General features: G+C 44.6%; 1 protein-coding gene across 2 annotated transcripts in view; it reads left to right on the forward strand.

Annotated features, from left to right (window-relative positions):
* Nucleotides 1-4,365, forward strand: part of KCNAB3 (potassium voltage-gated channel subfamily A regulatory beta subunit 3) — a 147,720-nt gene extending 143,355 nt beyond the window's left edge. For both annotated transcript variants that reach the window (XM_069218636.1, XM_069218637.1), the window contains exon 14: nucleotides 3,662-4,365. In XM_069218636.1, the coding sequence (XP_069074737.1) occupies nucleotides 3,662-3,751 (90 nt within the window). In that variant the 3' untranslated portion in view covers nucleotides 3,752-4,365. The remainder of the gene's footprint in view (nucleotides 1-3,661) is intronic.
* The last annotated feature ends 10,521 nt before the right edge of the window (nucleotides 4,366-14,886 follow it).

The raw sequence follows: 14,886 nt of genomic DNA on the forward strand, positions 1-14,886 counted from the left end.
TACTCTTTATGGTCCCCTTTTACTCTTGTGTGGTTTTCTTTGGGCGTCATTTTGGGACCTTTTGGTGCTACGTGCGTCCTGCTGTGACGTCAGATGTGCACCCTGGAAGTACCTGTGCCTAGTCAACATCTTCAGATTGTTTTTTTCCCCCATTGGGTCTGAAAACATCAGCTGAAGCTCTGCAGATGCTGGAAAAAAAGAGTGAGAATTTATACAAATCATTGAGAACACCAAGGGGAAATTCCACTGTGAAAGACACCCATAGAGAACCACCCAAAAAACACAGAAGATCACTGAAATAGTAGGTGGACCATGTGGGTTGATACCATGCAGTTGAATGCATGGCCAGGGAACATGGACCGTGGAGGGAAATGGTGAAGACTCCCTTTAAGTTCTGCCCAAAGGGTCACCATAAATTTGCACAGAAAGACAACCATCAAATATACAACCTCTGCCTGCCAAGAGACCACAGTGCCAGAGGCTCCGAAGAGACTGCCAAATTCAATTGATGCCAAATAGAGGGCACTTCAAGTTGAGTGGAAGAAATACCCCTTGAAGCTGAAATGATGGTGATCCTACAGAAAAAGAGGTGTTTTGATGCATGCTTTCAAGAATATTGGATCTCTTCAAAGTCTTTAGGGGAGCTGAGAGGAGGCAAAGCAGTTTGAAATCACACCGCCCACAAGAGCCACATGGAGAAAAGCAAGAGATGTTCTTCGAGAAACAAGAGCTGGAGGACCAGGGAGCATTTCAGGATGCGTAAAGTATTGATGTCCAGTGCCAGGACCTCGATGCAGACTCAACAGAAGAGGGAGTTGACGCCTACCCTTCAAAGCCATCCCCTCCAGATGACATTGCCATGTACAATTTGCTAGTGAAAAGGGTGGTAACCTGTTTTTGGGTGCAGCTGGAAGAAAAGCAGGCACGAACTTGCTTTCTTTTTGAAGCCCTCCAATGTTCAAAAAGCAAGAGCTGTATTTCCCTATGCTACGCAGCATCCTAGATCAGGGAAGGGAGGCATACAGGCCACCAGTATCCTGCAAGGCCATAACCCTGAGTTTTGAAAAGAAGTATAAAAACTGTTTCAAGGACCGACTGTGCACCCAGGGAAATGCAATGGCAGACTCAATCACCATGGCCATAGAAAGAGGGAGGGTCAATGTCCTCAGATCTACTAGCCCAGATCCAGAGAAAGAGAGTAGAAATAATTGAGTATAAAAATGGAAAGAGGAGCAGCAACAAAGTGGAGGATCACTAACTCCAGCGCATCCCTGAATTAGTACACCCTCCAGCAGTGGGAAGAAATGGGAGAGCCAATGAAGTACCGTCCAGAGCATTTCCAGGGACAGGCAGATGTGCTTGTGGAAGAGAAGACCATTGCCAACATGTACCTGACATCTGCACTCAACACTGCAGATACAGCCAGCAGGTAGATGGCCAGAGGTACAGCCCTGTGGAGACACACCTGGCTACTAGCATCAGCCTTCAACATCGAGGTGCAGGCAAATATCATCCACACTGTCTTCATCGGAGAACAACTGTCACAAGTGAGAGAGAGGACTGAAACATCTGTTTGCAACCTCAAACTCATTTCAACATCACCTCCAAGGAAACTGCTACAAATACAAATGCACAGCATGTGCATCCAGAAAAGATTCACATTGCAAAACAAAATGGTTATTTACTAGCAGGATTTGTTTTGAAGCTTGAAGAATTTTATAAATTTACATGTGACGCACCCCCAACCAAGTAGTGAGGCGCAACAAAGCTAAGAAGAGACTACAATACCTTTCAAACATAGCAGGAAGCAGATGAGGATAAGACAAGTCACCAAGGAGAGAAAAAGGAATCTGAAGATGTGGACCGTGCACAGGGACTTCTGAGGCACCGGTCTGATGGCATAAAAGGATGGACACAGCACCAAATAGTACTAAATGGCCACAGACGGTGCTCAACAACAACAAAAAAACATAAGAGAGAAAAAGAGGATTAAGAAGAGTGTTTTGGATCAACCAGTTAGATGGCAGAATAATGTGCTCATGAATCCAGAAAATTCTTCAAGCTGCAAAACAATACTCCTATTGTCGTGTAGGCTCTCATTATTCTAATGAGACTACTGGATATCAAGCAGCAAGATCATCCACAGTGTGGGAGACTGAGTCTGACCCACCGTGGGTGACACCTGTCGCTCCAAATACGGGCTTTGCTCCGGCTAACTAGCAGTGCCTCATCTCTCCCGGGAGGTAGGGATGATTGGGCAGCCGAGCGTATGACATATTGTACTTCTCAGGGAAGTCATGGTCACTCAGGTCGCATCCGGTTCTCTCATTCACAATTCGGTCTCATATATAAATGTCAATAAGAGCAGTACAAGTTTTAAAGGTTGGTTTAATAAAACAACTGCATTTTAGATAGCAAAGTGTGAGCTGCAATAACCAGAACAACACAACACAGCAATATTAAAATGGTGACGATGAGAGTGAAGCATAAGAATAATGCTATCATATTGCCACTAGAATCGTAGGACTATTTCCTATCTAAATCATATTTTGAGCACGACATGTTAAGCTCTAATCCTGCCTTTCAGGTTCCCCTGGGAGGACATCAACCCTCAAACCTGAGCAAAGGCCTGTAGTCTGCGTTAGCATCTGCAGCGGAGCATTCAGCATACAGTTGTGGTTCCTGGCTGGAATCTCCCTCTTGATGTGTAATGGGACTAGAAAGTGTTTTTATAATTAACACAGCTGATGTTCTAAGAAAATGCCCCTACATAAGGATGTGTATTTTCTACGAATGTTGGAGTCTAAACTTCTACCACATTCACCGGCAATGTACCAGACTGTAGCCTTGAGTAAAGCACAGAGTGATCAAGAATGAACATAGTGCTGGGCTAAGCAAGACAGTTAGATAGAAGAAACTAAAACAAGACCGTAAAACTGGTTATTGTAAAAATAACAATGCGAAGCTGAACAAAATATATCTGGGTCAAGGTGCACAGCGGCCTAGTGTATTAAACTAACGTGCATGGAGCTATAACTAAAATGGCTACACAACACTATTAGTGAATACCCATTTTGTTATACTTAGCACAGGGGTATTCTCACATTACTTTAGAAAATGCGTTGGAACTGTAAATTTTTCTTGAGAGAGTCATTATGAGATCACTGCTGGTAGAGGAATGGCACTATCATGTCATTGTTAAAAAAAACTAAGATCTTGGTATCATTACTAAAATAAGTATTTTGTGTTTGTGATTGGGCGTTGTATTGTTACATCGTATGTTGCGCAGGACTGAAAACCTAGAAGTAGCAGAAATTAAGCATGGTGTCAAATGGGCTGAAATGATTTGTCCATCCTCACTAGAAAAGAATATGGGTTTTGGTTCTGCTCTCCTGAATAAGTAAGGGTATTATGGTGAGAAAGAAAGTGAGAAATGGGTATGTCGCTATTGAGCAAAGGAGTAGGTTTCGACATAAGTACGATATCTGCTAATCATTTAGAAGTGGCGCTACTCAAGGTGATCTGACATCCCAGTAACTGAAATAGGGTGCAAACCTGTGGTGCATTAGCAATGACAATAAGAAACGTATGCGACTGTTGGAATAATAGGTGCAGATACCATGGGGATACACCTCCTGACAATGTTTCCCCATCTTTGCAGGTGCTGAGTCAGCTGACGGCCCAGACTATCGCTGAGATTGATCTTATCCTGTGCAATAAGCCCAACGTGAAGAAGGAGTCCCGGTCGTAGGGAGCAGCTGCACGTTCTCCCACCTCTCCTATCACCCCTGGGCAACCATCATACATCGCAGAGCGCCTTGGAGGGCCCTTGGCTGCTGAAAATTGCATAGGCTTTCTTTGCAGCGGGGTCAGGTGGAGGATGGACACTCGTCCTTCTTACCCGGCCAGCTATGCCCGCTGCTTTAACGCATGACCTTTCAAGCAAATTTTGTCTTCCTATCCATGCGCTGGAGCTCAGGGTAGCGGCCACCATTTAAGACTGGACTGAAAGCCATTCGGCACGATGCTGTCTTCACGCTCAGCCTCCTCCGCGCCAGCGAATCAGCAATGCCGACCTGTAAATATGTGCTTCAAATTTCTTCTTTGGGGTGTCTACATTATTTATTTTCTTACTCCTACCTCCTCGCGGCATGTGATTCCGATCATATTCACTGAAACATTTTTTACACAGTTGTATGCGCTAGGGTTAGATTTATGACCAGTAGGGGGTGCTGTTAAAAAACATGACTGCATGAACTATCCCACAGCTGTGGGCAGACCAGCACAAGTCCCTAGGCATGCGCATGTATTTTCTGAAGATTGTGTCACGGAAAAACCAGCAGCATATTAAAAAATATATATATATATTTTTTAAGAATACTTTTGGATTGAAAATAGGAAAAGTGCAGCTTTGCATCTGGGTTTCAACAGGTCCTTACAAGCAGGAAGATCAAACCATATATTTTTACATACAACAAGTCTCATTCAATGGGATGCTTCGGACTCCATTTTGTTTGACGCTGGGTGTCTGGAGGAGATGTTGGGGATAGCACAGGACTACCAAAACGCAAGATCTATTGATTCATAAAATAGGCACCTGGTGCAGCCCAAAACCTTCTCACTGGAAAGTGTTCATACGTTTGAAAAAGCAGATACAAATTGTTCATGTGAAATATTGAGTCAACCATAGATACAACAGCAGACAAGGGAAGAAATGTTATTTTTTTCTGCCTAAAGTCTTATTTGGGGCAATTAGGGCTCCAGATTCTCCTTCCACTTCTCCTGAGAACAGTAACTCCTCCCCCCCCTACCCCAGCGCCTTGAGACCCTAGCGGGTGAGTAGCGCGCTTTATACATTTTCTGATTGATTGATTGATTGAGAAGATTTCCACACACTAACCTAACATCCTGGCCCTAAAAATATAAAAAACATTAAATGACCCCTTGTTATCCTCCTACTAGTCCCATTCTATCTAGTCTTGCCTAATATGCCCTTGTAACATCGTTTGGTTGAGCATTTCCTTTATTCTTAATTTGTTTACACCCTTGACACAAATTTTTACTTTACGTCCTCTTGTCTGTCCTCGCTGCCATATCAGAGTCCTTGGATCTCTTTACTCATGTTGCAGACTTTGCAGCATCTTGGAAGGTCTTCTCTCTCAGCTCTTATCTATATTCTTCTTCCCCAAATTGCAAAGTTAAGAACTGATCACACTTACTCCAAAGGCACAACTGAAGTGGTCCCCAATCTGTGCGCCGCGGCTCTCCGGTGCGCCAGAAAAACTAGCCAGGGGCGCCGCGCACCAAGCACACAGTTTGGGAAACGCATTTACTACCAGGATTTTCACAATTTCTAGTGAAGCCATGTGTCCTGTGTGTTTAAACCTGTCCATTGTACAGGAGAGGACCTTTTCTTACACTTGGAGGGTGATAGCAAGCTGCGGAAAGCAACAAGTGAATCTAAAGTTACTCATGGGGGTTAGAGCTGAAGAATTTTGATATAAACTTGGAAAAGAGCAGAATTTAGGTTATTAATGGCAGATGCCTTACTCAGAGGTGGGAGGGATGTCACACAAGCATCAGCTGCGGCATTGGGAGCCCTGAGGGTATGGCCATGCTATATTTAAATTCAAACAGAAAAGGATGGGGTGAGCTTCCCTAGTTCCACGCAGCCTTTTTATATTCAGCCCTTAAAATAATTTAAACCGTGATCGCAGCGCGCGCACAGGCTAGTCTTGGAAATACTTTTTTTTTTTTGCGTATAGCACCCATTCTTCAATTCTGCTGCGTCACTGCGCATCTAAGTCTTCTTTAATTACAACAGAATTCTCTGCTCCCTGCCATTACAAAATGGCTTACCAGTAGAACCACTGCTCCACAGCCCAAGGTACGGCCCGTGGGTCACCCTAGTCTGAGGACAGAATCTTGCACACTGAAATCTCCATTTCATTTTGCTGCTGTTGTTGTGCAGTCCTTTTCTGTGAGAAATAACACCGGTTGCAACATTGACATAGATCCTAAAACAGCATTAAATCAGGAAGCGCTACATTCACTGTAATATCAATGAAAGTCCAACAATCGCGTGTGCCTGAGTGCAGAGCGCTGCTGGCACTGAAGCCAGGATTGGTGAAAGTGGTGCTTGTGACTTGGGGTCACTTGGACGCTCCCCAGATAGTGTCTAGCTGCTGCTGCTCGTTCATTGGTTTCTGACTCCTGTTTGCAAGAACGATGAGTGATGGGGAGGCAGCTGCAGGCCTCAGTTTCATGTGCAAGCGGTTGCTCTTCACTGCTTCTGTAGATGCCTGTGGCAAGCTGAGACACAACTCCCCCCACATCCCACCCAGGGCTTCTGAAGATGTGGGATGAATCAGCAGGAGCCCTAAAAGTTCTCTTCTCTGAGAAACCTGTGTCCCTCCAATCAGTCGTTGACACTACATAGAGCTCAGCAGTGGATAGGATTACATTTATGATTATAATACCTCCATCGGCTTATCACAACTATTTCCAGGGAGAAAAATGGAAGTACTCCCAAGAGCAGGCTTACGTCCCCCACCCGCTAAAAAACAATAACGATGGGGAGCCACGGCCAATAGGTCAAGGGTGCCACGGGTTGAAAAAGTTTGGGAACCATAAGAGATTACTAAATCTTATGAGACTATGGACCTCGGCACAAAAATCCAGAAAATATCACTAGAAATGGGCACAGTGTTTCAGGAGAGGCGATGAAAATTGGGCACACTGCTGCAGTTGAGATCTTCAGTTCTGGGCACAGTACTGCAGATGAAGTCATCAAAATGTGGACAATAATAATTCATCTGAGGGCAACTGAAACGGATAATAGCAACGTGTAGTAACCAGATCCCAACACAATACTCCAAGTGAGACTATTAGAACTTGGTACAATACTCTAGATCAGTGTTGTCCAACCTTTTTATCGCCGCGGACCGGTAAATGTTTGATAATTTTTCCGTGGCCCGCTTGTCCCATTGTGTGACAAGCGGGCCACGGAAAAATTATCAAACATTTACCGCCAGCCACAGTGGGGCGGCCCGGTGCCGATTGATCCACGGACCGGCACCGGTCCGCGGCCCGGGGGTTGGGGAACACTGCTCTAGATAATACCACAAGAACAGTTGATATTTTCCACATGAGATTACTTGAGCTGGGTACATTACTACAAATGAAGCCACTAGATGTAGGCACAATACTTAAGATGCAACCACTACACCTGAGCACAATACTTAATACTACAGATGACATCACTAGAACTACATGCGATATGCTTGTGGAGACTACTATGCCTGTGCACAATACTCAGGATGTGTCCCCAAAAACAAGGTTCAACCCTCCAAATTAAGAATCTAGCGCTGGACACAATACTACATACGAGGGCACTCCATGGAGCTCCCGTCTGGGCACAATATAGCTACAGATAAGGCTGCCAGAACTGGGACCAATGATCTAGAGGAGGTCTCCAGAATTTACACTATACTCCAGATGGGATCACAAGAACAATACTCTAATGCAGGTCCCCAGAACTGGACACAATACTGCAGATGAGGTCAACAGAAACAGGGCCAGATTACACTTGAGGAATAAGGCACGTATCCCAAATGAAACCTCCATAACTGGTAAAAATCTAGATGTGTCCTCAAAATCCTTGTGGAAAACACACTAACGTTAACCTGTGTCAGTTGCAAGAATCCAGCCCTTGCATTCACTGCACATCAGCCTGGATCTTTAATCACAGTATCAGTGCTGCTACATGGGACCACTTACCATTAATGCACTCTTAATTTGTACAGTTACACGCCCGCCCTTTCAGGGGGACTCTTGAAACTTCCAATCTCTGTTAATGTGCAGGGGGGCATACTATGTTTGAGGGGGCCTGAAGGACCTCACAACTGAAGGTCTTCACCAGAGCTCTTAAGCTCCTATGGTCCAGCCTTATCTCTCTTTGTGCCCCAGAAATGCTTGTTGCCACAGAGCCCACTGTAACTTCCAAGGGGGGCCCAACTGAGGATTGCTGGAATCCTCTTTATGGGGCAGAGAGTGCAAACGCTAGGGCACCACTGGGGTGATATTAACTTTCCTTCTTGTTCTGTGCTGTATTGAGCTCCCTTGTGTTCTCTAAAGGGATGCTCTCTGCTTACAAAGATTCCCACATTTGAGTGGAGCATGCCCATAAAAAATGGAAAAAGGTTTTGTGACAATGCCAGCTTGGATAGGCCCATTAAGTAATACAGAAAGGCTATGTGCCTTCTTCAATAATGTAGAAACATGGTATAACTTGCCACTGGAACCATACCAGGATATATACAGTGATTTCACCTGAACTGGACACTACATTCCAAAAATGGCCTTCAATGCTGGGTCCAATATTCCACTTTGTAGATCTGATTGCCTTAAACTTCTTTTAACATTGGTCAAATCTCTCCTTGTTTAGCCACTCATTTCATTCTCTTCTCTCTGATTTCACCTCATGGTATCTACCCAAGGTAGCAGTAATTAGAAAAATGGAAAAAAGAAGACAATTATAGGAAAAATAATTTGGGGAAAGTATAGAAAGTCACAGTGACTGTACGAAATGCTACCTTTATATGTTGTACTTATTGCATCAACACAGAGGCTCTACAGAAGGCCGTAAGAGCCACCCTTTCTACGGTACAACAGGTACTTGGGTTACACACAACACAATGATACCAAAGCTCACCAACTCAGGCTTGGTGCTGGCATCCAAAAGGAAATATACCCACTCTAGGCTCAAAATTACCATTGTGTTCAACAACTCCAACAACACTTCAACAGGATCAAGAGTTGTTGCTTATTTAATGGGGAAGAGCAACTCTTTTTAAATGTAAACATTCTCACTATGGCGTGTGCTGAAATAACCAACCAGCAAACCATGACAGAGAATAAACAATATTTTTGCTTAGAATCACCATGGAGGTACCATGAGTGTTTCAGAAGGCATTCCTCAAAGGGCTGTCTTCATGCCATCTACAGTCATTGGGATACCATGGGGCCTAGTCACAGAAGTAAACTTTCATATGAGTAGTTGTACACACTTAAGCTTACTGTTACACTTTTGAACAAATGTACTACTTTTGGCTACACACCATTTATGAATGTAAAGTGACCCAAAAGTGTAGATCCACATCAGGGGGCGGAGTCAAGTATACAAGAGTAACAAGTGTAAAGTTACTCCAACAAAAAAGCAGCAGTGTTAAGTCCAGCACCACACATGGCCAACTACTTACATTGCACAGGGAGACTGGTGACTCAGTGAAAGTGTCTGTGACTACTGGCTGGAGACCCTGGCACTGAAAGAGGTACATTTTAGAGTAGGTGGAGAGCCTTTGGTTTGGGAGGAGATGAACGTTGGAAAAGGGTGAAGATGATTTTTAGACAGGAAGAGGAAAACTCAAGACTGCAAGAATGAAGGCTTTTGACTCACTGAGGGAGACTTAAGTTCAGAGTGAAGGTGACTTCAGCGAACTGGATGAGGGAGACGAGAGGAACTTATGCAATGACCAATTCCTTTTTTATCAGATTATGAAACCGCCCTACTTTTCTGTTGAATGGTTTTCAGTTCACTATGAAATTTGCAAACCTGAAAATATCTAGACTGCAGTTTTCAAAATGCACTGTTACAAGTTTACATTTTCGACAACATGAATGAAATGAAATCTTACTTTAGCAGGGATCATGCAAAAGCAACTACGTGAACTTTTCCACTTCTTCGTGGTGGCATTCTACACAAAACAGAGAGACATGTAGGGCTTTGTGTCTGAGCGAGCAACATGTTGAGTCTTTGGGAGCACACCTCAGCCCTTAGTAAGATCTCCTGCTACCGGAATAAGAGAGAGGTGGGCTCTAGTAAGCTACACCAAGGGCTTATGCAATGACTTATAGAAAGGAAGAGGTTTACTCTTTTGAGGCATGCAGCTACCTCAGTGAGTTAGATATAAACCTGTGTAACTACGGCTGGGCAAGTGAAGTTTGTAGATTTGCTGAAAAATACTTTGTGCCTTTTTATTGAATTTGTTGGATCTGTTGGAGTTCAAATTTGGACTAATATAGTTTGTGAAGTGTTAGATTCAAATGCAGTTGATTTTAGATTGAAAAGTTTCCCAGTCACATGAGAGTAGATATAAGGGGGATGTAAGTGAGACTTTGCCTTACCTAAGGAAGTTAAATGTTATCCTGCTGTGCTGCTGTAAGAGAGAGTATGGCTTAAGTTAGATGATTTTAGATCTTAGTAACTGAGACTTGCACATTTCAATGAGAGAGACATTAACCCAGATTTAATGATACCTTCCCCAACCTGTGAATGTGATTTTAGAACTCAATAAAAGAGACATTGATCTACCTCAGTGAATGAGAAGTCAGCCCTCACTTTCCCAGTGCCTGCACCAGTGAGAGAGACATTAGATGTTAGACCAGTGAGTGTCTGCCTCACCCAGATAGATGTTAGACCTCAGAATTCAACAGTGTGGATTGGAAATATGAAAAATACACTCCAAAACAAAGAGTCTTTGGGCCTAAGAGAAGAAGCTTTTGGATTCGAAAAGGTGGTAACTGGGGTTAAACCTTCAAGTGGGATATTGGGCCAGTTCAATAAGTGAAACCTTGTGCTAACTCAATAAGTAATACCTCGAGCTAGCTAGTAAATGGGACTTTGCGATAGGTTAATAAGTAACGCATTTGGCAAAGTCAATAAGTCTGACATTTGGCTAGTTGACTATGTGTTGCCTTGGTCCAGCCCAATAACCAAGTACTTGGGCTAACTCACAAAGTGAGGTTTTGGGTGAACCCAGTAAGTGAGACTTTGTGGGACCTCAATAAGAGTGATCATCTGTTAACTCAATAAGTGAACAACTGGCTAGTGCATTGGGCTAGTTCAATAAGTGAGACTGTACCAGCTCAACATGTGATACTATGGCCTAACTCAGCAAGTGAAACTGTTGCCTATCTCAATTAATGTGACTTTGGAATAGTTCATCAAGTGATACCCTGTGTAAGCATAATAGGAGACATCCTTGCCTTTTTCATAAGTGAGACTTTAGGATAGCCCCGTAATTGGTGTAATGCTGACCTTGTATATGAATGAGTGAGACTTTGAGGTAGCTCTTTTACTACAGTGGTGCACTCAATAGGTGATAAGTCCAGGCAGCTTGTGCTTCTCCAACCAGTGCTCCCACCCATGTCCCTGATGACACCCTCAATGCAACTGCTGTGCAAAAGAGACTGGCTGCGTTTTGCTTTTCACATGGTTTAAAAGTGGTACTTTAGAAAAAATATAAAATGTCTAAGAAATTATAAAATAATGCAAGAATAAAAGATTGAAAAGAAAACCCCATGTGTGTGAACTGCATTTTATTTAAGTAAACACCTTCTATGGGCGAGAGAAGGTAATGGAAGATAAAGTGCAATGGTAGAAGGCCTCAGACGTAGGGCCTGATTTTTAAAAATATTTATTTATTGACAATATTCGCAACAATGCTACATGACTATCCGACAGAGCTATAATCAGAAACAGGACACCTGCTTGATACTGGCTCGATCACACAGCACCCTCTATCCCTTTCCTCCCCAAAACCGAGGTCCCTAGGAGACCCTGCTACGTGGTTGTAGGTATCTAGGCCCAGGACGCCCACTGGACAAGTGCTGGTTTCATTATCTGCATCAGAATAAGATTCCATCACCGGGGCTAACAACTCTTGCAACATCCCCGCCCGCTCAGGACATTCCTCCATCTTGTTGGTCCTGACTCTTGCAGTTGGCGTCTTCCACCTGTGCCCATTCCACCATGTCCCAACTCCACGGCACATAGGTAGGTCCCCAAGAAGACAGCCATTTAATAGTAAATATTCTGTTAGCCAACACATGCCTCAACAAAGCAAACTTGTAGTACACCCTACTCCCATTTGTTCTTGGTATGAGCTGTAGCAGCAGTTTTGCACCGTGCACTCAATATGTATGTCAGTCAACTCTCTGAGTCTATGGGTAACTATGCTCCAGTAAGCTGTCAGGTCCAGACACCCCCCCCTCCACGTGCAGGAAGTCCCCCTCTGCCCCCGGGCACCTTAGACAGGAGTCCGATCTGGTCTTATATATTCCACGCAATCTCTTTAGTGAGAGATAGGCTCTGTGCAAGACATAAAACTGTGTCAATTGGAATCTTGCATTACTCAAGTTGTCTCTTATTAGTGTGCAAGCCTTTATTCAATCTCTGTTTGTCAAGGGTTCGCCCAGGTCTCCATCCCAACTTTGCCTAGCCACTATCCGGGCTGCTGGTCTAACCTACCTACCTAGCGATTAGCCCTCGGGTAGCTCCAACGCGAGTGTGGGCTGTGGGGTATGGAGGGAGCCAGTCCAGATGACACAGATACTTTTTGTGAGTTTGGCAAAGTGTTGAAAATGGCCAGGTCCCACACCGAACGTGTCTTGTGCCACCACAAACGTGATGCACTTCTTCCCCGAGTATTGTTCCCCCAGTGTTTCTCAACCACCCTCAATCCATGCCGTGGACATGACCTCATTGATCTGCCAAGATGGTTTCAACCACCATAGTTATAGTCTTGTAGATACCAGGCCATAAGGTCACTGCGACAGTAGCCCTGGCCTATCTAAGGCATGGCAAATGTCACTCATTTTCCCTATATGGGAATGGAAAAGGCACAAAGACCCTGACACATATGTCAAAGAAAAACCCTACTCTTCAGGGCCACCAAGAGACCATCCAATTTTTTTAATGTTGATTGAGCTATACAGCACTGCATGTTCTGCAGCACGTGGAGGCAGCGGGGCACGAACACTCTTTGGCAATCACCACCCTACCTGCAACCAACAGAAGTAGTATATTAATAAAAAATCTACCAAGGCTTCCAGACCCATCATGGCCCATGTAGCATTCTACTGCTTCTTAGCTGAACGTGTCACTTGGATACCCAGGCAGTGGAAGCCGTCCATTTCCCAGTACAGGCCCAGGTCCTGAAGTGGGCCTCTAATGTCCCCAGACCATCACATAATAAGAAAGATTAGGTACTTGGCCACGTTCACTCTAAGGCCTGACAGTTTCTCAAATATATGCAGTGTATTCAGCAGAAATGGCCCTGCACGCATCGGGTTCTTTAAGAACACCAAGGCATCATCCGTCTATTAGGACACTATATGCTCGTGTCCCCCACCTGTATCCCCCAGCCCTGCAGCACGGCTTGCAGATACAGCACCAACAGTTTCACAGCCAACGCGAACAGGAGGGGGACAGGGGGCAAACCTGCTTAGTATGCTTTTGTATCGCCAACCTGTCGGAGACCAGCTGTCCAGAGCGAATGCTGGTTGAGGGTTCAGAGTATAGCAGGGCTATCCATTTTAGCACATGCACCCCAAGACAGACATGAGACAGCACCACCCAGAGGTTTTCCCAATCAACTCTGTCAAATGCCTTCTCTGTGTCCAGTGCTACCACTGCCATCTCCGTCCGTGTGTCCTGCACTGAATGCATGGCGTGTGAACCTGCGGATGTTTATAAGGGTGCTTCTCTGGGGGATAAACCTGCATTGATCTTCATGTACAAGCTGACAGAAGATGGTAAGAGCTTAATTTCTCCGGGTCATGCCCTGGCTTAGGGAGCATAGAGATGACAGCTTCCCACATGCCTGAGAGAGTGTGCCCCTCTTGCCTGCCTTGTCATAGTCCTCAAGCAGATGCTCTGACAGCTCATCGGAGTAGGGAGCATAGAATTCCCTGGGGAACCCATCTGGTCTCGGGGGTTTAAATCCCCGCATTGCCTTGATCATCTCCCGGCTCTCCTCCTTGGTCAGGGCTAGATCCAACAGCTGCCTTTGCGCGGTCTCCAATGTGGGCATGTCTGAACCCCGTCAGGAACTCCTGCACTGCAAGCGTATTCCAGTCTCCCTGCCACTTATATAACATAATCGCTCAAAGTACTGCTGCAACTCCTTATTAATTGTGGCTTGGGTCATGTTTTCCAATCTTTCTCCTCTATCGCCTCTTTACCACCCTTCTTCAGCCCTTCTTTTCTTGCTGTGGATCAATCCCTGAAAAGGTCATGTAAGTAGCTATCCTCCAGAATGAGTGTTCCCGCCAGGGCACGACTGGCAAACAAGAACAGCCGGGGCAAAAATGTGCATCTCTCTCTCTCTTGTTCTTCCCTTTGGGGAAGGGGTGGAGTTTATTGAACATCCCATTCCATTGGCTCGGGCTAGCGAAGGTTTGTGATGATAATTCTGTGACTGATAGGCTTAAACTACAGCCCTCTTTGGTTATCTAATCAGGAAATGGGGAAAAGGGAAGAGATGGTGCAAATAAAAAGGGAGGGACTGGTAAAAAAGAAGGAAAAAAAGGCAAAAGAAGGAAAAAGGTATGATGAAAGTAAAAAAGGCAGCTAGAAGAAAGAACACCAAGGGCCGACTGATGGAAAGAGCCGGAGAACTCAACCGAAGGAGAAAATACTAACAGGAAAAGAGAATAAGCACTGGCAAAGCCAATTGAGTAGTGAGAACAACCACTGGCAAAGCCAATAGAGGCGTGAGAACAAGCACTGGCAAAGCCAAGAGAGGAGTGAGAACAAGTACTGACAAAACCTATAGATCTCCCCATGGAGACCGAATGGCTCTGCCAAAGCCTTTTATTAAAGCAGGACAGCAACATCAAAAATGTGCAAAGGCAAAGCCACTGGTAGTTGTGTCATTTGTAGGCACACGCATGAGTCATGATGCATGTGTGTGTCAAGGTCACCATTTTTTTTATTTACAGATCCAAAACGGATCTGTAAATGAAAACAAATATCAAAATAAAATAGCGCGGATGTGGTTTTATTTATTAAGCGGAACTGGCCAGCAGCAATTTGCTGCCTGG

This window comes from Pleurodeles waltl, chromosome 12, assembly GCF_031143425.1.
Source record: "Pleurodeles waltl isolate 20211129_DDA chromosome 12, aPleWal1.hap1.20221129, whole genome shotgun sequence".
NCBI lineage: Eukaryota > Metazoa > Chordata > Amphibia > Caudata > Salamandridae > Pleurodeles > Pleurodeles waltl.